General features: G+C 46.4%; 1 protein-coding gene and 1 long non-coding RNA gene across 2 annotated transcripts; one reads left to right on the top strand and one right to left on the bottom strand.

Annotated features, from left to right (window-relative positions):
* Positions 1-295: 295 nt before the first annotated feature.
* Positions 296-21,012, bottom strand: DCTN6 (dynactin subunit 6). Its single transcript, XM_002709551.5, has 7 exons — positions 20,848-21,012; positions 19,344-19,408; positions 7,734-7,839; positions 6,052-6,140; positions 3,550-3,597; positions 2,176-2,318; positions 296-870 (listed from the first exon to the last, which is right to left on the bottom strand). The coding sequence occupies exons 1-7, from the start codon at positions 20,868-20,870 to the stop codon at positions 772-774; spliced, it is 573 nt and encodes a 190-aa protein (XP_002709597.1). The 5' UTR covers positions 20,871-21,012; the 3' UTR covers positions 296-771.
* On the top strand, positions 8,578-13,856 carry LOC127487722 (uncharacterized). Its single transcript, XR_007914808.2, has 3 exons — positions 8,578-8,703; positions 9,915-10,063; positions 13,597-13,856. It is a non-coding gene; the product is annotated as an uncharacterized lncRNA (long non-coding RNA).
* Positions 21,013-22,885: the final 1,873 nt, after the last annotated feature.

Genomic DNA, 22,885 nt, shown 5'->3' with positions numbered 1-22,885 from the left:
CTGCCTTTCAAATAAGTAAGTAAATCTTTTAAAACAAATTTACCAATATTTCAAACTATCTCAGTTTCATTGTTCTCAGAGACCTCAGAAAACCACTAAAATAAATGATCACTTACTTGTCACTTTGGACAGAAATCATCCTTTTTGAATTTTTATTCTACTGAAGATAGCTTTCCTTGATTACTTTTGTTTTACTAAGAAGAAAAAAAATATTTTTCTTAAAAACAAAGTGAAGTTTAAATTATAATACAGCTGCTGAAATTTCACGTGAAATATTTACAAGTCCACAAGAGGAAAAGGTAAACACAGAAATTTTAATACAGTTAGTACACAATAAAAATGAAGACAGCAATTTTTGGTTAGAGTAATGAAAGTAAAAAAACTAATTAAAGTATTCCCACTGTAAGTCCTGCCATCAGCAATTTTTGTTTGGTTTAGTATATGCTAGCATAGAAATAAAAACAACGTGACCTCCCACTTTTTTTATCATGGGTAGTCTTTTACATAACCAAAATTTGTGGTCAACATTTTATATAGCAAAAGAAAAGTTATGTATGTGAATTTTCTGAAAAGAAGCAAGGATATAGGAAAATAAAGCACTTTATATAAATTATAGACAGCAGTTAAAACAAAAATCCATTACTTTTCAAACTCAATTTTACAAAATAAAGTCAACAGGTATTATTCTGTGAGCCACTAAGAGTGTACAAACACTGCGGCCCTTTCAAGAGACAGCTGTCGAAGACAAAAACGTTGATGATGCACACTGTCTTAGTTCTTCACTGGCGTTGAGCTTCCTTTCATAGTCTTCTTTAGGTGGTGGTAATTTGGCAAGATTTTCATCAAGAAATCCAGCTGTAGTGTCTGGGGCTAAAAAGATAAGATAATTAGGGGCTGGCACTGTGGTGTAGCAGGTAAAGCTGCCGCCTGCAAAGCCCACATCTCATATGGGCACCAGTTCCATTTCCATTTGCTCGACTTCTGATCTAGCTCCTTGCTAATGCGCCCGAGAAAGCAGCAGAAGACAGCCCAAGTGCTTGGGTTTCTGCACCCATGTGGGAGACCCACATAAAAACTCCTGGCTCCTGGCTTCGGCCTTGAACTGTCCTGGCCATTGTGGCCATCTGGGGAGTAAATCAGTGGATAGAAGATTTCTTTCTCTGTCTCTCCCTCTCTCCCTCCCTCTCTCTAACTCTTTCAAAATAAAGTAAATCTTTAAAAAAATAAAAAATTTTTAAAAATAAAAAATACACTGTGGCATAGTGGGTAAAGCCGCTGCCTGCAGTGCCGGCATCCCATATGGATGCTAGTCCAAGTCCCGGCTGCTCCACTTCTGATCCAGCTCTCTGCTGTGGCCTGGGAAAGCAGTGGAAGATGGCCCAAGTCCTTGGGCCCCTGAAGAGGCTCTTGGCTTCAGATCAGCACAGCTCTGATAGTTGTGGCCAATTGAGGAGTGAACCAGTGGGTGGAAGACCTCTCTTTCTCTCTCTCTCTGCCTCTCCTTTTCTCTCTATGTAACCAAGCTTCAAATAAATAAATAAATCTTTAAACAAATTAATTAAAAGTAAGATAATTAAAACTGACCGGCAGAAAGCACAAAGTCAAGAGTACCAGGGAGAAATAGTTATTACTATGCTGTGGAATTATACGTGATTTTCATTGACTTATTTTTCTTTACTTTTTAACTTTGATAATAAGAAAAAACCAAAATGTTTTGTTTATAAAATCTATACAGAAATCAGCGTTTCAACTTGCTTTTGTAGATTTCATCTTGGCTTCTAAAATGTTAAAACACCCCAATTACGGAAGGCCACAAAAGTAAAATACCCACAGTATACTCTCCACAACCGCCGGAGCCATGCAGCTGAGATATAACATCTGATCTTCACTCTGCAAATACCAGCTTTACTGGACGGACTTTCCTGATTGCAAAACCCACTTGGGGAATTTGTGAAATATATGCATTTTTTTTTTTTAGACCACTGCCCTAGCCACTGTGATTCTGTAAGTCTGGACAATCTCTGTTTTTAATAAAGACGTCTGCATAATCCTTGTGCAGAACCAGGACTTGAATCCAGGTACTCTGACACGGGATGCAGGCATGCCTGCTAGCAGCTCACCTGCTAGGCCAAACTCCTGCCCCTGGGAACCCTTTGGGAAGAGCAGTTCTGGTACCTGCGGCCGCTCGGTCTGCACCCTCCGGAGGCAGTCTGCACCGTAGATCACTGTGTTCTCTGGGATGACTTCAAAAGTGTTGAGGTTGCAACAAGCCCCGATGATGCAACCACTTGTCAGTATGACATTTCTGCCGACATATGCTGCAGGAAAACACAGAATTGCAATTAAAGACATCAAATGGTCACCCCTTTGTTTTTCTAAGATGACTCACGAATAAACTGGCCTTAAGGAACAGATTAAAGCAATACCTCAGTTCAGAGTCTGTGTAGACAGTATAGACCAGAGCCCGACAGACTCAGAGCAGAGCTCTGCTGCCACCTTGCATGACCCTGGACAAGTCCCCATGAGGTCTCTAACCAAGTTATCGACAAAACAGAAACCACCGCACTTCAGATGTCCAAGAATGAATGGGATAATGAATGTAAAGTACTGAACATGGGTTTGATACACGATAATCACACAATAGATTGAAAACGTCAGTGATGATAAGTGGGAATTCAAATTAAGATAAAAGCCATTAAGAAGTACCTTCTGTTATTTTAAAAAAGAAACTTTCTTTCATGCCATCCAGGCTGAAGAAAGATAAACCATTATTCTTGAAGAAGTGCCATCATTCAGGTTCTTTCTGGAGTTCAGTACAACAGGCTCTTGGAGTCAATTTGCAAGAGTGGTGGAGACTTCACAAGACTCCTGCCTGACCCTGTTTGGGACGCACAGATTACATTTGTTCTTTACAAAATTTTTTCACTCCGCCATGTCCCCAGTAGCAGGACTGGGACAGGCAAAGCCAGGAGCCTGGAACTCAGTCCAAGTCCCCCATGTGCGAGCAGGGACCCAAGTCCTAGAGCTATCTCCTGCTGCCTTTAAGGGCGTGCATTAGCAGGAAGCTGGATCAGATATGGAGCTGGGATTCAGACCGGGCACTCCAATAAGGGAGGCAGACGTCCCAAGTGGCATCTCAACTGCTGTGCCGAATGCCCGCCCTGATTACATTTGCTTCTGATCAGCTAGGGCGGATTGGGCCTGAGATGAAAGAAAGCTGGAGAGACTGTGCTTTTTAGAATTTTATAATACCAACCCACTAAAATATCATGGAAACTAGTTTTTAGTGGAATTTGTTTTCTAATATTTCATTTGAATGTCACTGTTTAATTCAATTCTGACTTAAATGTACACCGCTGACTTTTTAATTTCATGTATTTAGTCACATAACCAGATTAGGTTTCTTAGAGGCAAAGAATTAGCCTGATATCTACTGTCGTCCACTGCTAAGTGTGCCACCTTGCCGGAGTCTACACGTGTGCTGTTTCCCCGTCACCACAAAGAGAAAGGAGCTGATCACTTTGACAGTACAATGTGACCATAGCTTACCTTTTGATTCAATGACGTTATTATCTCCCATTTTCATAGCTTGCGAATCTGTAAGCTGGAGTTAAGCAAATACTGAAATCTGTTCATCTTCTTTCCCTACTAATACAACACGTCCCTGTATTACACTGAGGCAGCAGACAAAGGCGTGGAAGGGCCACAGATTGTCCTGATCAGATCTCTTTGCTTAGGGCAATCTGCAGTAAAATTTTCTCTTTAAACACAAATATTTCTAGGTATAAACAAAGGACTTTTGTATGTTTTTTAAAGAAATGGGTACCCGGCTGGTGCTGTGGCGTAGTATGCTAAAGCTTCCAGCTGTGGCACCAAGATCCCGTAAGGGCACCAGTTCGTATCCCAGCTGCTTCTCTCTCTCTCTCTCTTTTTTTTTTTTTTTTTTTTTAAAGATTTTATTTATTTAAGAGGTAGAGTTACAGACAGTGAGAGGGAGAGAGGGAGAGACAGAGAGAAAGGTCTTCTGTCTGCGGGTTCACTCCCCAAATGGCCACAACGGCTGGAACTGGTCCGATCCAAAGCCAGGAGCCAGGAGCTTCTTCCGGTCTCCCACATGGGTGCAGGGGCCCACGGACTTGGGCCACCTTCTACTGCTTTCCCAGGTCATAGCAGAGAACTGGATAGGAAGAGGAGCAGCTGGGACTAGAACCGGGGCCCATATGGGATGCCTATGCCACAGGCAGAGGATTAACCTACTGCACCAAGCGATAGCCCCCAGCTGCTTCTCTTTGATCCAGCTCTCTGCTTAAGGCCTGGGAAAGCAGCAGAGAATGCCCCAAGTTCTTGGGACCCTGCACCCATGTGGGAGACCCAGAAGAAGCTCCTGGCTCCTGGCTTTGGATCAGCTCAGCTCCAGCCATTGTGGCCATTTGGGGAGTGAACCAGTGGGTGGAAGACCTTTGTGTTTCTAACTCTACCTCTCAAATAAACACATAAAATCTTAAAAAAATAAATAAATAAACAGGTACCTTTTAACATGATTTTATGGGTAATGCATGTTTGCAACTTTTTGAAGAAAATTAAAACTATGTATCATTCAATCACTTAGATACTGTTAACAGTTTGACACATCTTTATATAAATACATATCGAATTCCTTTTAGGTAAATAGGAATCAAACTGTATAAAACTATATAAACTTTTTTAGCTTACTCAGCTGACTTAAATTTGGAAGTATTATTCCAAGCCACTAAAATCTTAGAGAAAATTAATTTTTGAGTATTTATTTATTTGAAAGTCAGAATTACACAGAGAGAGGGAGAGACAGAGATCTTCCATCTGCTGGTTTATTCTCCAGTTGGCTGCAATGGCCAGGGCTGGGCCAGGCCGAAGACAGGAGCCAGGAGCTTCTTCCAGGTCTCCCACGTGGGTGGCAGGGGCCCAAACATTTGGGTCATCTTTCACTGCTTTTCCCAGGCCATTAGCAGGGAGCTGAATCAGAAGCAGAGCAGCCGGAACTCAAACCTGTACCCACATGGGATGCTAACATCGTAGGTGGAGGCTTAACCTACTACCCCACAATGCCAGCCCCAAGAAGATTAATTTTTAACGACTGCCTAAAAGTCCTAGTGATTTGCTTCAGGCTTGTAGACTGGCTTGTTAAATATTTTGCTATTGTTGAACATTTAGATTTTTTTTCCCCTCCAAGTATTTCCTATTATATGTCAAGGTTTTGCTGATGCCATAAAGATTTTTCTATTTTTTTAAGAGTTATAGAACTGAGCAAAAGAATGAAAGGAACTCTGGGTAGAAGGGATCCCAGCACATTACGCAGGAGGCAAACTGACAAAGGTGTGGTTCTTTTTTGTTTGTTTGTTTAAATTTTTGACGGGCAGAGTGGACAGTGAGAGAGAGAGAGAGACAGAGAGAACGATCTTCCTTTACCGTTGGTTCACCCTCCAATGGCCGCCGCAGCTGGTGCACTGTGCCGATCCGAAGCTGGGAGCCAAGCGCTTTTCCTGGTCTCCCATATGGGTGCAAGGCCCAAGCACTTGGGCCATCCTCCACTGCACTCCCGGGCCACAGCAGAGAGCTGGCATGGAAGAGGGGCAACCGGGACTGAATCCGGTACCCCAACTGGGACTAGAACCCAGTGTGCCGGCATCGCAAGGCGGAGGATTAGCCTATTGAACCACGGTGCCGGCTAAAGGTGTGGTTCTTAAATGAGGCCAGAAGCCAGGATCATAGCTCCTGTGTCTCCTGTCACCTTCTGGCAACACAATGTGGTTCAGCAACAGCAGCAGGAAGTCACGTTCCCAACGCTGAGCTAAAATCGCATGTACCGCTGTCTAAAAAGGGCATACAGGACTGACTTACTGGAGTTTCTACAAACAAGTCTATTGAAAGGGTTGGATGGCCTGGTCTGTAAAATGTAATCATGGTGTACATTACAAATACAGCTGCTAAATCAATTATGACAATCTTGACATGGGGAGAATTGAGTACTAACGGACAGCAGGGTGATTCATCTTAGATTATTACACAGGATACAACAGCCAACTTCAAACACATTATTGGTGCCAATGACCATAGGCTTGGGCTCGGGATCTTCCACATCTGGGGTTATGTTATCTGGGTAGCTGTGAAAGAAAGGATAAACGATCAAAAAGTCAGAAGTACAATAAACAACTTTCCTCCTATTGAGAATTTGGGTCATTTCTCTCCATTGGACCTATATTATAACTCTGTAAATTACTTCTTTAATTCCTTTATCCAAGTGAATCTTTTATTCTCCATGCTGGAGAAGGCTTGATTTGTGAGTTCAAGGGAGCTTCTGAAATGCAAGGAGGCCACAGGCCTGGGAGGGGACAGCCTTCCTTTGTTTGTTTTCTTTTTTCTTTCTTTTTTTTTTTTTTTGACAGGCAGAGTGGACAGTGAGAGAGAGAGAGACAGAGAGAAAGGTCTTCCTTTTGCCGTTGGTTCACCCTCCAATGGCCGCCGCGCTGCGGCCGGCGCACCGCGCTGATCCGATGGCAGGAGCCAGGAGCCAGGCGCTTTTCCTGGTCTCCCATGGGGTGCAGGGCCCAAGTACCTGGGCCATCCTCCACTGCACTCCCTGGCCACAGCAGAGGGCTGGCCTGGAAGAGGGGCAACCGGGACAGAATCCGGCGCCCCGACCGGGACTAGAACCCGGTGTGCTGGTGCCGCAAGGCGGAGGATTAGCCTAGTGAGCCGCGGCGCCGGCCCCTTTGTTTGTTTTCTAAATGCCAAGTCCACAGGGCCTTCTCCAGGACAAGGTGAACAACATGCTGGCTACACTTCTCAGAATAAAAATCTCACCTAACTTGGAAACTTTCCAACCTCAACAATGTAAATACATACGCACATAAAATAATTACTTCCTTAGGTAGTAGCTGAAATATGTGGAAGAGTAAATGTTTGTGTTCTGAAAGCAGGAAGCCATTTTAAATGGCGCTCTACCTGACAGCTGAGTTACTGCAGAATATGGCTGCTGTTAATTGACTTACATCAAAAGTACCAAATGTTTTTAGAAAAGAAACTGCTTTATAGTAAGAAACTCCCAAATCCTAGATAAGCATTAAAACAAGTCTGTCTTCTTATCACAGTTAAATATTTTTCCAAAGTCTTTCATACAAATTCCATACATTGCTGCTATAAATTAGGTATAACCTTGAATTTCTTGCCAAATTTTATCTAGAAAGACTCACAAATGCTTACAGAAATTTTACAGGTATCACATTATATTTCCCTAAGACCAGCTATGTGTTCTAATATTTTACTAATTTTTACATTTAAAGCCTAAAATTGTCATCATGATCTCCAATTTTTCAACTACAACTGTGGGTGCTACCTGTGCAAAACATGTGAAAACACATTAGGGTTAAGTTCACGTGTGTGGCATGAGCCGTGACAATTCTGCCAGAACCAAGATCCAACCAAACATTCTCTTCACTTGGGGAGGTGCCGGGGAAAGGATGAGAAAAGGAGAGTAATGGAAGATCAGGCCCAGGGTCCAGGAGCCCGCGCACTTGGAGTGGGGCCTTCCCCTCATCTGGTTTTCAGGTTTCCAGATACCACGCTGACAGAGATCCCTAACCTTACTCGAGTGCAACAGTGAGCCTGGCCCAGGATGGCTGTAGAAGGGGCCCGCAGACAGCCACAAACGGGGAAGCAGTGCTTGTGCTCAGAGCGCCTGAGAGCACCTCACTCACGCGTTTATGATGAGAGCCTGCTCTTCGATCAGGTTCCCTTCACCGATCACTATGGGCCCGGCCTCGGCAATGATTCGCGCCTTGGGGTGGATCACCGTCCTGGGCCCTGTTGGGAAGATTGTTTGAGAAGATTAGCGCTGGAGCTACGCTTCCCGCCGGAGGGTAGAAGAGGCTGCTGGGAGGAACATTTTCTGCACACTGGTTCTTTACAAACGGTATCTTCTCGGCTGATAGCAGCAGCAGTCAGGGCCAAGCCTCCAGGGAGGTGAGGGAAATGGCCCCGGCGCTAGGGCAGACGGCCTCGCTCTCTGACACCCCTGAGATCTGAGGAGAAACAGGGGTGACAAGCGCAGGCCTGCGGGGCTGCTGCGCGGGTCAGACGAGACCACGCTGGAGACGGAGGCACTCGCGATGAACCCCCTTCCTTGCTTTCCCTCAGAAGGGGAAGGGTCTCTTCCTGGCTAGCCTAGGGGGAGTCCTTGTACTAATCCAGGTGGACAGAGTGAGCAGACAGCAAGCTCATCAGCTCCGTCGTTCTGTTGCTGCCCCTGTTATAAGCATGCCCGCTGCAAGGAGGCAGAGCTTCCGCTGGCTGGTCTAGCAGATGACGCTGACCAGATGAAGTCGAACAAGCTAAAGGAAGCCGGAGGGTGAGCCCGAAGGCACCACTAGAGTCCTAAGGTCTGCTGTGGGGAGACCGAGGCAATGCCCGCCATCTGCATCGCTCCATTCTGAGGCAGCAGGGAGGGGCCTCATCACACCACAGCACTGCAGGGCGGGCCCTGGAATGCGCACTGCACTCCCTCCCGGCAGCTGTTATCTGCCCGCAGGCCTAGCATCTGGTGATAACAAAACCACTGGTGGAAAAAACACATCCTCCTTTTAGCCTCTCTCCAACACCCAGCCCACTCTCCCCCAACACCAAGGTTATTTTTGCTGGTCAGCAAGCGGACAGGAAGTAACAGTGAAGGTAAGGGAGGATGGACAGAAGTATTGACGGCAGATGGGGGTAGGTCAGGAAGGTGACACTGCCCGTGAAATTCAGTAGTTAAAGGTATCAGTTATTTATTCAATAGTCACTACTTGCTTGTGACAGGTAAGATGCAGTGCTATATGGTATGGGGAAAGAAAAAATGGATACCGGCTATTTTTGTCCTTTTGAGTTTGTTATCTTGAAAACTAGCAGTGCTGCATACCCAGTCACAAATATATTAAAATAAATGAGGAGGTGCCTGGTACCCAGAGCATTTGGAAGCAACCTCAGTGCAGCTTATTCTTTGCCTTGACAATGAGGAGCCGGGAACTGATAACGAGGGTGGGGACCCAAACCAGATGCACAGGCCAGCGACACATGGCCTGGGAAGAAACAGCAAGAGTAGCCTTGCTATTTCTCAGTCACCTCAGGGTCCCCGAATCGCAGATGCTAAAGTATAATTTCCCAGGCAAATTCTACTTGGAAAAGAAGAACTCTGGAGCGATGGGATCTCTGAGATCCCTGGGAAGTTTCTTACATTGACCATGAGTGTGAGCCTTGTGTATTTTTTTTTTTTTTTTAGATTTTAAAATTTATATATTATTTTGAGAGAGAGAGAGAGAGAGACAGAAAGATCTTCCATCTGCTGGTTCACTCCCCAAATGGCCACAACAGCCAGAACTGAGCTGATTCAAAGCCAGGAGCCAGGGGCTTCTTCCTGTCTCCCAGGCGGGTGCAGGGGCCCAAACACTTGGCCATTTTCCACTGCTTTCGCAGGCCATAAGCAGAGGGTTGAGGGAAGAGGAGCAGCCGGGATACAAACCAGAGCTCATATGGGATGCCAGTGCTGAAGGTGGCAGCTTAGCCTACTAAGCCACAGTGCCGGCCCCCAGGAGAAGCACCTGGCTCCTGCCTTCAGATCAGCGCGGTGCGCCGGCCATCGGAGGGTGAACCAACGGCAAAGGAAGACCTTTCTCTCTGTCTCTCTCTCTCACTGTCCACTCTGCCTGAACAATAACAACTATATATATATATATATATACACACACACACACACACACACCCATGTATACAACATACACACAGGTACTTCAAAAAGTTCAGGGAGGGTGGAAACTGTTGTGTAGCAGATTAAACTATAGCTTGGGATGCCCACATCCCAGGTGGAAGTGGCAGTTCAAGTCCTGGCTATGCCACTTTCCAACCAGCTTCCTGCTAATGCATCCTGGGAAAGCAGCAGAGGATGGTTCAAGCACCTGGCCTTTCTTCAACATGGGAGACCCAAATGGAATTTCATGCTCCTGGTTTTTGCCAGGCTCAGCCCTGGTTGTTTACAGGCATTAAAGGAGTTGAACAGGTAGGTAGAAGATCTCTCTTTCTCTCTTTTTAAAGGTTTATTTATTTGAAAGGGGGAGTTACACAGGCAGAGAGAGAGAGGTCTTCTATCTACTGGTTCACTCCCCAAATGACCACAATGGCCGGAGCTAGGCTGATCTGAAGCCAGGAGCCAGGAACTTCTTCTGGGTCTCCCATGTGGGTACAGGGGCTCAAGGACTTGGGCCATCTTCTACTGCTTTCCCAGGCAATAGCAGAGAGCTGGGTAGGAAGTGGAACAGCCAGGACCCAAACCGGTGCCCAAATGGGATGCAGACGGTGGCTTTACCTATTACACCACAGCGCCGGCCTCTCTCTCTCTTGTCTCTCCGCCACTCTGCCTTTCACATAGATGGGAATCAACAATTTTTTAAAAGCTCATGGAAAATGGAAATCAAAAGATATATTGATTTTGGTAGAAAAAAAATGGAAACCCATGCAGTTTTCTCATTATATGCAATTCCATGAACTTTCTGAAAAGCTCTCATAGTATACTTATTTATGAAAGGAATACATGGTCATTAGAAAAAATTCAAAGAAAGCAAAAAGTGAAGACTCTACTCCGACCAATCCCATTTCCAGAGTTAACTATCCTTGAAAGTTTGTGTGATGTGTTGCAGGCTTCAGTACCACTGAGCACTTAAGATCTATACACGTATCTCATTAAAAAGTTCAAAAGTAAATACAGCTTTGGAGTGAAAAGTGTGATTCCAAGCACATACTTTAAAGCCAAGGAACAGTACTCATTTTGCAATTTTCTATTTTCATGATGCCTCCATGGGAGTATATTCTACGCAGATATTCTTTCTGATGGCTGAAAAGCATCTCATATCACATCAATACATTGTAATTTGCTTAACTGATCCCTTAATATTGGATACGCCAGCACTTTTGGGGGAGAGGTAGAACACAATTCTGAAATGGACACTGAGTTCCTTTGAAATAAGAAATTTTTAAGTCTTCCAGCTGCGTGAACAACTGAAATCTGTAGCTCATAGAGTACAAGAGCAGACGTACATTGTATTTCAGAATGTCCTGTGATAAACGGATGAAGCTCTCTACTTTAGGGTCTTTATAATGGAAACCTTGGCTGCCACCCAGACTAGACTGTGGGCTCTATCACACAAAGGCCTGTTTCTCACCTACAGAAAGATATGAGCTGGAACAACCTACCCCAGTGGGGTAAAATGGAGATTATGCAAGTTAGGTCTGAATGGGAGAGTAAGGGGCTGGGCCACAGTCCTTAAAAAAGCGAGGTTCAGCACTATGTCACTAAGAGCTCCTAGTAACTTTTTCATAAGACAATAATTCTGCTCTGAGAAACAGAAGAAAAGACTGCTTTCCTCCTCTATTCAGGGAGCAGGATAATCACTGCTTTTAACCAAAAGTATCATGGGACAATAAAAAGATTCATAAAAATACAAAAGTCCTAGACAGGAGGAAGGGATCATCAAGGCTGTGACAGAAAGCAGATCGGTTGCCAGTGCTAGATAAGCAGCAAAGGCCCTGGGTCCTCACTTTCTCTGGCCCTCACGCTGCAGCTTTTGACAATAAACAGGACAGCTAAGAACTGAGGGGCTGGTGCTGTGGCATAGTGGGTAAAGCCACCGCCTGCAGTGCTGCCATCCCATATGGGCGCGGGTTTGAGTCCCAGCTGCTTCACTTCCGATCCGGCTCTCTGCTATGGCCTGGGAAAGCAGCAGAAGGTAGCCCAAGTCCTTGGGCCCCTGCACCCATGTTGGAGACCGGAAAGAACCTCCCAGCTCCTGGCTTTGGATCGATGCAGATCCGGCCATTGGGGCCATTTGGGGAGTGAACCAGCAGATGGAAGACTTCTTTCTCTCTGCTTCTCCTTCTCTCTCTGTGTAACTCTTTCAAATAAATAAATTAAAAAAAAAAAAAGCTACCTGAGGCTGCATTAGTAAGAGGAAGGGCAACCGGGATCTATGCTTTTACAGTTCCTCTAAAGTGTACATTTGAAAACAGCTGCTATTTTAATTTTTCTCTTTCAAATATGATGTAAGTAATCCATATTTATTATATAAAAACCCAAACACATTATACAAAATTTTTAAAATTTAAGTAACCATTAAGTCTCATAATGATATTCCACACAATATTGAAGAATAATGCCTTAGCTACTTTATCAAGGTATACTATTATTGTTATAATTATTAATAATTTATTTAATAATTAACTGCTTTTAAATGTAAGGGCCTTAAAATTGTAAGGGCCTTGCACTGGGAGGTAAAACACAGCTTAGGCCAAGACCTGTGATTTAGACACCAGCACCACCTGCTGGCAGTGTTGCCAAACTACAGGTCCTGGTATTTTGGGTCTAAACTAATTTAGATGGTGAAACTATCAACTTTGAGTTGGCAGGTGATCAGCAGATGTCATAGGCAGTAATAAACTGAATAGAAGCCTCCTGTAGGTGTTTTGGGGGCACGCGCGAGAGAGGCTGGCATACATGTACTTTAGGATATACGGCTGTTAAGATTTTGGTTGAGTGATCTTCTTAAAGGAATGTTGTGACTTCAGTGAATGAGTGCTATTCGGCTTTGTCTCGGAACGGTTCTGGGACAGAGACAAGGAGAGGGCCAGGCAATTCAGGCTCTCTGAGTGACAGCACACTGTCACGTGGGCACGCTTGCTCCACGCTTCTCTGCATGTCACAAGCACTTTAAGGAACCTGGGGTTAAAGTGCTTTAAAAATAAAAATCACCATGGAAAGTTTTTTTGTTTGTTTGTTTTTTTAAGCCCGTTGTGAGCCTTCTTGGAGTTCTTTCTGAAAGTCTGTATTTCCTTACCAAATGTGCCAAAACCCCAGTTGTCTTATCTCCTTGTTTGGTTAAATGTGTGCAGAGCTGGAGCTGCCTGAACTGGCTGATGAGTTATTTTTTTTAAATGGTTGGCAGAGCTTGATGCGACATAGCCAGAAACACATTCCTTGCATCAAATTTCCATCTTCCTCATTTGGTAAAGGACATTTTTCCTGTCTATCTTTGCCACAGAGAGCAATCCTGATGTACGTTTCCCTCCATTAAGAAATAATTTTAAAAAGCTGCGAACCCTCTCTCGAAAATGACACCATGGCCCGGTGACCGGTACGCTGAAGCACCAGCCCAAGCTGCTTGGTGTGCAATGCTTTCCCAGGTCAAAGTCACTGGTCTGTCTTCCTGAAAGATTTCCACATAGAGGGCAGGCTTTGGGCCTCTATTAAAACTCAGTGGAGAGAATCTGTGGGACAAAGTGCTCCTAGCACAAGGCTTCTCGGCTGTGCCTCCACAGTACGACGTCCCAAGCAGGCCTCGTCCTGACGCTAACACACAGAATGCCCTTCTGGAATGTTCTTCAGCTCTCAAAACACAGATTTACAGGACACAACTCATGGCTTGTCGTAAATTAAGAAGCCTACTGAAAAACAGGCTTGGTGAGGCCAGCACTGTGGCCTAGTGGGTTAAGGTGCGCTTGCAGTGCCCACATCCCTGCCCACATGCTCTGCTTCTGATCCAGCTCTCTGCTGTGGCCTGGGAAAGCAGAAGATGGCCCAGGTCCTTGGGTCCCTGCACGCGTGTGGGAGTCCAGAAAGAAAATCTTTGCTCCTGGCTTCGGATCGGCGCAGCTGTTGCAGCCACCTGGGGAGTGAACCAGCGGATGGAAGACCTCTCTCTCTCTCTCCCTCTCTCTCTCTCTCTCTGCCTCTCTTTCTCTCTCTGTGTAACTTTGACTTTCAAATAAATAAATAAATATTAAAAAAAAAAAAAAGAAAACAGGCTTGGTGCTATGAAACCTTATTTATGCAAACTGGAGTGAACAACAGAGCTGTGACTTCCCCAAGATCTGCTGTCCAATGGCTCCCAATGAGGGAGGTGGGGTTCCAGCAGGGCTTCTACTTCACAGGGTTCCTGGTTAAGGATTATACTTCTATTCATGTTTTTTAAGGATTGATTCATTTATTTGAAAGGCAGAGTTAGAGAGAGAGAGGGAAAGACAGGTCTTCCATCTGCTGGTTTACTCCCCAAATGACCACAATGACCAAAGCTGGGCCCATCTGAAGCTAGGAGCCAGGAGCTTCTTCTGGGTCTCCCATATGGGTGCTGGGTCCCAAGCACTTGGGCCATCTTCCACAGTTTTCCCAGGCCATAGCAGAGAGCTGGATTGGAAGTGGAGCTGCCGGACTTCAACTGGCGCCCATATGGGATGCCAGTGTTGCAGATGGCGGCTTCACCTACTACACCACAGTGCCGGCCCCTGGCTTAAACTTCTAAGCTTCCAACTTCTCTGATAAACCAAATGCTTGATTTTCTAGGAGAACAGAATATCAAGTTCAAAGTTCGACTAACTTGAAACACAGTAAAGGAAATATTTCTTTCCAAAATATTTCAAGACTGAATAGCTTAGGCCAGCGCCGGCACACCGGGTTCTAGTCCCAGTCAGGGCGCCGGATTCTGTCCCGGTTGCCCCTCTTCCAGGCCAGCTCTCTGCTGTGGCCAGGGAGTGCAGTGGAGGATGGCCCAAGTGCTTGGGCCCTGCACCCCATGGGAGACCAGGAGAAGCACCTGGCTCCTGCCATCGGATCAGCGCGGTGCGCCGGCCGCAGCGCGCCAGCCGCGGTGGCCATTGGAGGGTGAACCAACGGCAAAAGGAAGACCTTTCTCTCTGTTTCTCTCTTTCACTGTCCACTCTGCCTGTCAAAAAAAAAAAAAAAAAAAAAAAAAAAAGAAAGAAAAAAGAAAAAGATTGAATAGGCTAAAAGTATAATAAATGACTAGAGGAAGCAAGCAAACAAAATATGCTGAAAAAAAAATCTATCAACTGAGGCCAATGTTGTGGCACAGCAGGTTAAGCCACCATGGGTTAAGCCACTGCCTGTGACACCAGCATCCCATATGGGCATCGGTTCAAGTCTGGCTGCTCTGCTTCAGATCCACCTCTGCTAACGTGCCTAGGAAAGCAGTGGAAGATGGCCAAGTACTTGGGCCCCTGCACTCATGTGGGAGACCTGGATGAAGCTCCTGGCTCCTGGTTTCAGCCCGGCCCAACCCTGGTTGTTGCTGCCATTTGGGAAGTGAACCAGCAGATGGAAGACCTCTCTCTCTCTCTCTCTCCTCTCTGTAACTCTGCATTTCAAATAAAGAAATCTTTAAAAAAAAAAATCTATCAACTAAATTGCACTTAAGTGTATTGTTACTTAATCTCCATTTCTATAACACAATAAAAAAGACTTAAATTAATTACCTTGGTAAATTAAGCAAACACAAAAACAATAAAAACCCTGAAGTGAAAAATAAGATGTAGCAAAGAAAGCTGTAACCAGATAATTTATCTCCACCCTCAGCTTTAATTTTTTTAAGATTCATTTATCTGAGAGGCAGAGTGACAGAGAGTGAGAAGAGATACAGACTCTTCTTTCAGTTGGTTCATTCCCCAAATGCCTGCTACAACCAGGGCTGGCCCAGGCCAAAGCCAGGAGCCTGGAACTCCATCCAGGTCTCCCACATGGACGGCAGGAGCCCAAGCACTTGGGTCATCTTTGCTGCCTTCCCAGGCATATGAGCAAGAAGCTGAATTGAAAGAAAGTGGAGGGGCCAGCACTGTGCCATCTTCTACTGCTTTCCCAGGCCATAGCAGAGAGCTGGATGGGAAGTGGAGCAGCCGGGACTCGAACTGGTGCTCATATGGGATGCTGGCATGGCAGGCGGCGGCTTTACCCACTATGCCACAGTGCCAGCCCTCAAAGCTTTGATTTAATTTTATCCATCTCTCAGGAGATTTTTAGTCTGACATATTACTTCACAAAAATGAATAGCAGCCAAAAGATTAGAGATATTTTTTACTAAATATAACAATGACAGTGATGGTTATCTAAATGTCTATTCTGGAAAATTCCTATATTTACATAGCAATCACAGATCAGAAACACATAACAAAAAAGAAATAAAAAATGTGGAAAACAAAATACTCTTTTGATTAAAAAAAATTGAGCTGTTTCTGTGACTTAAGAAACTCTTAAGAAACTGGGTCTGGGGCCGGCGCTGTGGCGCAGCAGGTTAATGCCCTGGCCTGAAGCGCCAGCATCCCATATGGCACCAGGATGCTGGTTCGAGACCCGGCTGCTCCACTTCTGATCCAGCTCTCTGCTGTGGCCTGGGAAAGCAGTAGAAGATGGTTCAAGTCCTTGGGCCCCTGTACCCGCGTGGGAGACCTGGAAGAAGCTCCTGGCTCCTGGCTTTGGATTGGCGCAGCTCCGGCCATTGCAGCCAATTGGGGAGTGAACCAGTGGATGGAAGACCTCTCTCTCTCTTTCTGCCTCTCCTCTCTCTGTTTAACTCTGACTTTCAAATAAATAAATAAATTTTAAAAACAAGAAACTGGGTCAAAAATAAATATAACGGGCTGGTGTTGTGGCACAGCAGGTTAAGCTACCACTTGAACTCCAGCATCCCGTATCAGAGCACCACGTAGCATCCCGGTTGCTCTGTTGCCCATCCAACTTCCTACTAATGTGTCTGGGAACGCAGTAGTACATGGTTCAAATATTTGGGCCCCTGACTCCCATGTGGGAGACCTGGATCAAGTTTCTGGATCCTGGCTTTGGTCTAGCCTAGACCTGGCTGTTATAGTCATTTGGAGAGTAAACCAGCAAATTGAAGATCTCTCTTTCTGTTTCTTGCCTTTCAAATAAATAAATATTTTTAAAAGACCATAAATAAATAAAAATATAACAAATACTAACTTGGACCTCTCCTGTGATAAATTTCAAGTAACCATAGATTTCTTTCTTAAGAAATTTATAATCACAGGGGCTGGCGTTGTGGTGCAGCAGGTTAAGTCACCTCCTGCAATGCCAGTATCCCATATGGGTACCGGTTCGAATCCTGGCTACTCCACTCTGATCCAGCTTCCTAACGAACCTGGGAAAATACCAGAGGATGGGCCAAGTAGTTGCGCCTCTGCCCCCCGTGTGGGAGACTCAGATGGAACTGTAGGATCCAGATTTCAGCCTGGCCCAGTCACGGCTATTGTAGCCATATGAGAAGTTAACCAGTAAATAGAAGTTCTCTCTCTGTGTCTCTCCTTCTCTCTCTGTAACTCTGCTTTTAAAATAAAAAGAAATTTATAATCACTTCTTATGCTATAATTCATCACTGAAAATGTGCTGAAATGTCATTTTATTTGTTAAATATTAGAATGGTGCACTATCAGCTAGTGGTCAAATACTGGACAAATAGTAAATTTAAACACTGTATTTACAGATATAACGTTAACATTTAGGGAAGGTAAGGAGATAACAGTGATAAAGAAAGGGGAGAAGAACAAATTGGTGAAAGCCAGAGGGAACAATAGGACAATGAGTGCTGACTCCCGACACCCCAAACCGCGGTCCTAGGCAGTGGTCCCATCTCTAACAGCTTTCTATCTAGGAAAACTGGATGTAACAGAAGTTATTTCAAATTGGAAACATACACACACACACACACACACACATGCCTACGTATGTATTTATGCCTCTAGACATATCTATTCTACCTACTTACCTACTATAAGCAGATATCACATACTTCCTGTCTAACATGGGAGGAAGCAGAAACATAGGGGACACTTTACACTAACCACTACACTCTTTTAGTCTTAGAACACCTTGTGAGCTGAGGAGTTATTCCTTGAATTTTGATGAGAGCTGTAAGTACACAAACGGTGCAGCAAAACAAGGGAAAAGAATGCAGAAGGGCATGTTGCTAAAGGTGTGGGCTTCATGGTTTCTCCTCATGACAGTGGGCAAGTGGTTTAGGTAACAGAAGCGACAGAGTGTGAACACAGCACTGAAAAGAAACGGGGCTATTTTCTAAACCTGCCAACTTAAAATAATAAATAAACCAACAGGGCAAATTCTTAACAGAGTTCCATATTCTTGGCACAATCTTTGCAAGTTATACAACACACAGTGCCTAAATTGGTTGGAAGTTTAGAATCAGAAAAAAAGAAATTTCATCTTTTTAAGATTTATTTATTTATTTTGAAAATAAGTATCACAGAGAAAGAGGTAGAGAGAGAGAGGAAGATCTTCCATCCACTGGTTCACTACCCAGATGGCCACATCGGCCAGGGCTGGGCCAGGCCAAAGCCAGGAGCTTCACCCAGGTCTCCCATGTGGGTGGCAGGGCCCAAACACTTGGACCATCCTCCGCTGCTTTTCCCAGGTGCATTAGCAGGGAGCTGGATAGGAAGTGGAGCAGCCAGGACAGAAACCAGTGCCCGTATCAGACGCCGGTGTCGCAGGCAGCGGCTTAATCAGCTATGCTATGCCTGCTCTCTCAAGAAATTCTTTAATAGAAAAAATTCTCTTTCAGGAGAATGTGAAATATTTTACATGTGACAAAAACTGGTAATTGCCACTCTCCTCTTTTTCCTCTAAACAGAACCCTGATTTTGTTCAAAGAAGCAATGCGGCCAAGCAGGACCACATCCCCCACATCCCTGTAGCCTGATGTGCCATGACAGGAAGCCACAGCCAAGGACACGCAGAGAAGGGCAGTGTAGAAATCAGCAAGGCCACCTGAAGGAAGGTGACTCACTTGGGCCACAGGTCCTTGGTCCCCACTGTTCACCTTTCTCATCCACGGTGACTCTTGGTGTTCTGACCACTACTTCTGTGCCTACAAGGCCAGAGATCCATGCTGGACATGCAACTGATTGGCCCTGAATGGCTTACCTCTAAGTTTCTGATAGGAGAGAGCAGACTTGTCCATTTTAAAGCCACCGCTTCCTGCGCTGAACCTACTCCTGACACAATGACATGGATGGGGAAAAGGAAGGCTAGAGAGGTGACGGGAGATGTCCAAGGTGACCCAGCAGCCGAGGAGCAAGGAGCAAGCTAACCCGGGTCTGTGGACTCTTGGGTCCACAGTCTTAATGAACACTCAGTGGACTATCAGCTGTACAAACGCAGTGCCTCTGTCCGCTGTGCTCAGTGCTGTGTGCCCACTGCTAGCACAGTGCGTGGCACATCGCAGGAACACAACAGGCATCTCTCGGTCGGTACGCCGCCTCACCAACATTGCACATGGAAGTTTACACACGGCCTCCAACACACCATACTCTATTAGGAACATTAAACATTTGTAGGAGAAAATACTTTGGTAACAAAACTAGGATGTTAGTGAAACTGACCATTGAGGACAATACCTAATGGTAACGCACTACAATTGATCAGGTCACTTCAATTCTTGAGAAGTAATGCTAATGAACTATTTTCTTACCTATAGTCACATCTCCTCGGATTTCACTTTCTACACATACAACTGCTCCGGGAGCAATCTTCACACTGAAGGCAGAAAAAGGTTACATTCACCGCGGGTAAGACGTGGCATGTTGTGACAGAAACTCCCTGAAGAGGTTTTAAAGAACTGATGGAAAAAGGGGAAGTTTTAATATAGGAAAACATTTTCAATAACCATACTATCCAACAGGCCAAAATCTCATGACATACTATCACAATACGACATACTATCACTTTTGGAGTTTTAATCTAGTATCTGCTTTTTTTTTTTTTTTTTAAGTGGTTTCCTTATAATTTTTTTTTTCAAAGACAGGAAGAAGGAGACAGATCTTCCATCTGCTGGTACAACTTCCCAACTGGTAACAAAAGCCAGGGCTTGCTCAGGCCAAAGCAAAGAACCACAAACTCCACCTGAGTCTCCCACTTGAGTGGCAGGGGCCCAAGCACTTGAGCCATCACCCGCTGTTTCTCCGGCGCATTAGCAGGGAGCTGAACCAGAAGCAGAGCAGCCAGCATTTGAATCAGTGCTCTAATATGGGAGGCAGGTGTCCCAATGCCACAACCTCGCATTGTCTCCTTTTCAGAAGGCTTTTATGGGGCTGGCAAGGTGGTACAGCGCGTTAATCTGCCGTCTGCAACGCCAGCATCCCAGAAGGGAGCTGGTTCTGTCTGGGTTTGAGTCCTGGCTCTGCCTTGGAATCCAACTTCCTGCTCATGCCCCATCCTGGGAAGCAGCAGATGACGGCTCAAGTATCTGGGTCCCTGCCCCCATGTGGGAGACCCGGATGGAGTTCCTGCCTCCTAGCTTCAGCCTGGCCCAGCCTTAGCTGGTGCGGGCATTTGGAGGCATGGACCAGAAGGTAGGTCTGTCTCTCTAAAGCTACCTTTCAAATAAGTAAGCAGATCTTTTTAAAAAAGGAGAAAAAGTAAATGGAAATGGTTCTTCTATTCACGCATTTCTCTCACCCAACCATTCTTCCTACCAAAATCGTTGGCACTGAAGACTGCTGGGTCAAGGGCCACAACTCCTGACCCCCCTATGCTGACAGGGGAGTCCATTCAAGCCGGCCGGGACAGGTGCCAGGGCCCCCTCATGACAAGCGACCGTGACTCAGTCTACACACAGCGTCCGCCAGACAAGGGACTCGCACCAGCCGCGGGGTGCAGCCGGTCCGGCACCGCAGCGGGTACCCCCCAGGCCGGGTCGGGACGCAAGTTGCTGCCCCGGAAACACCGCCCAAGACCCCCTGCCGCGCTGGCGCGAGGCGGAGGAGGGACGGTAGGACAAACACCTGCCCGACACGGATGCCGCATCCCTTCCCAGCCCTCCCTACCCCCACTGCGGACACCAGGCCCCGCTTCCCGCACCACCAGCCCGGGCGCCCGGGAGAAGACACCATATCAGTCCTCGCCATTGGAGAGAGGGCATAGGTGCCACCCTCGCGGAGACTTGACAACAAGCTTTCCTGAAGCGGCAGACCCACCTCTTTTGAGTCTTCTCCGCCATGGTACGGCCCGGGATTCCGCTTGCAGCCGAGGTCGACACCTCCGCCTGGGTAGATCGATGATCTCTAGACGCGACTGGAGAGCCTGGCAGGCTTGGGAACGGGGCGGAGCCCCGGGGCCGGGACGCCGAGGAAGGCCCTGCGTGGGCGGGGCCGGGGGCCGGGAATGGGGCGGGGCCTGGGAGGGGCGGGGCCGGACGCCGAGGATGGCCCTTGTGGGCGGGGCCTGGAAGGGCGGGGCTGTGGGCGGGGCCGGGAAGGCGGACTGGAGACCCATTTCCTCCTCTTTGCACGGTGCTTGGGTACGCAGGATTGTGCGTGGCGGCGGTGCCTGGCGGCTATGTTAGCTCTGTCCCAGGAGGTCGATAGGTTCGAAGTTAAATAGCTATTTATTCCAACCCAACTCATATTATTATGATCTGATCTCCTCTCCACTTTGATACACCTGGCAGGTGATCCCCCAACCTCACTGGGTGCTCCTTTTCTCCGGGACCTTTTCCTGTTTTGTTTTGTTTTTTTTTAAAGATTTATTTATTTATTTGAAAAGCATAAACACAGACACACAGAGGGAGAAAGAGAGATCTTCCATCCTCTGATTCACTCTCCAGATGGCGGCAAGGCTGGGGCTTCTTGCTTCCTCCCGGTTTCCCATGTGGGTGCAGGGGCCCAAGTACTAGGGCCATCTTGTGCTGCTTTTCCAGGCCATGGCAGAGAGCTGGATTGGAATGGAGCAGCCGGACTCTCGGCACTGCAGGTGAAGGCTTAACCTGCTACGTATCTGCTAGCTGTGTCCTCTGGTGAGCGTCACACCTAGCATTCAGTCGGCTACTTGACTCAAAGTCTTACTAAACCCCAAATGCCCGGAACGGGGCTTTCAGTACAAGCCTCATCCTTCCTCCAGCCAGTCGTCCTTGGTCTCTGTCTCCGTAAAGGAATCTGCCATTCACTTATTGTTGAAGCCACACTTCTATGAACATTTTAATTTATTTCTAATGTTGTTTGAAAGGCAGCAAGGATAGACAAAATCAAGCCCCCTATCTTCCACCTCCAACTCTCATCGAAGTCATCTTGTAGTCAAAATCACCCCTTAAAAATCAAATCCCGCAGTGGGCCTAGGGGTGCCCTACATCCCATATTGGAGTGCCTGGGTTCAGGTCCTCCTCTGTTTCCCGTGCCAGCTTCCCGGCTGGTATGCACCATGGGAGGCAGCAGCTCCAGTACTGGAGTCCCTGTCACCCATGTGGGAGACCCAGATGGAGCTCCTGGCTCCTGGCTCCTGACTTTGGCCTGGCTTAGCAGGACTATTACAGGAACTTGAAGGGTGAATCAGCAGATGGGCTCTGTCTCTCTGTTGTGCCCTCTTTGACTTTCCAAATCTCTTGGCCTTTAAAATAAAAGGTTTAAAAAAAAAAATCCCAGGGGCCGTTGCTGTGGTGTAGTGGGTAAAGCCGCCACCTGAAGTGCCAGCATCCCAAATGAGTGCCAGTTCGAGTCCTGGTTGCTCTACTTCCCATCCAGCTCTCTGCCATGGCCTGGGAGGGCAGTGGAGGATGGCCCAAATCCTTGGGCCCCTGCACCCATGTGGGAGACGCAGAGGAAGATCCTGGCTCCTGGCTTTGCATCGGTGCAGCTCCGGCCATTTTTGCCATTTGGGGAGTGAACCAGCAGGTGGAAGACTCTCTCTCTCTCTCTCTCTCTCTCTCTCTCTCTTTCTGCCTTGCCTCTTGCCTCTCTGCAACTCTGCAACTCTGCCTTTCAAATAAATAAGTAAATCTTTTTTAAAAAAAATTGCTAATCATTATTTTGCTTTTTTTTTTTTTTTTGACAGGCAGAGTGGACAGTGAGAGAGAGAGAGAGAGAGAGAGAGAGAGAAAGGTCTTCCTTTTGCTGTTGGTTCACTCTCCAATGGCCGCCGTGGCCTTTGTGCCGCAGCCGGCACATCGCGCTGATCCGAAGCCAGGAGCCAGGTGCTTCTCCTGGTCTCCCATGCGGGTGCAGGGCCCAAGCACTTGGGCCA

Source organism: Oryctolagus cuniculus, chromosome 2 (genome assembly GCF_964237555.1).
Source record: "Oryctolagus cuniculus chromosome 2, mOryCun1.1, whole genome shotgun sequence".
NCBI classification, from domain to species: domain Eukaryota; kingdom Metazoa; phylum Chordata; class Mammalia; order Lagomorpha; family Leporidae; genus Oryctolagus; species Oryctolagus cuniculus.
The sequence above is the reverse complement of the archived record's forward strand: the minus strand, read 5'-3'. Positions and strand labels throughout refer to the sequence as shown.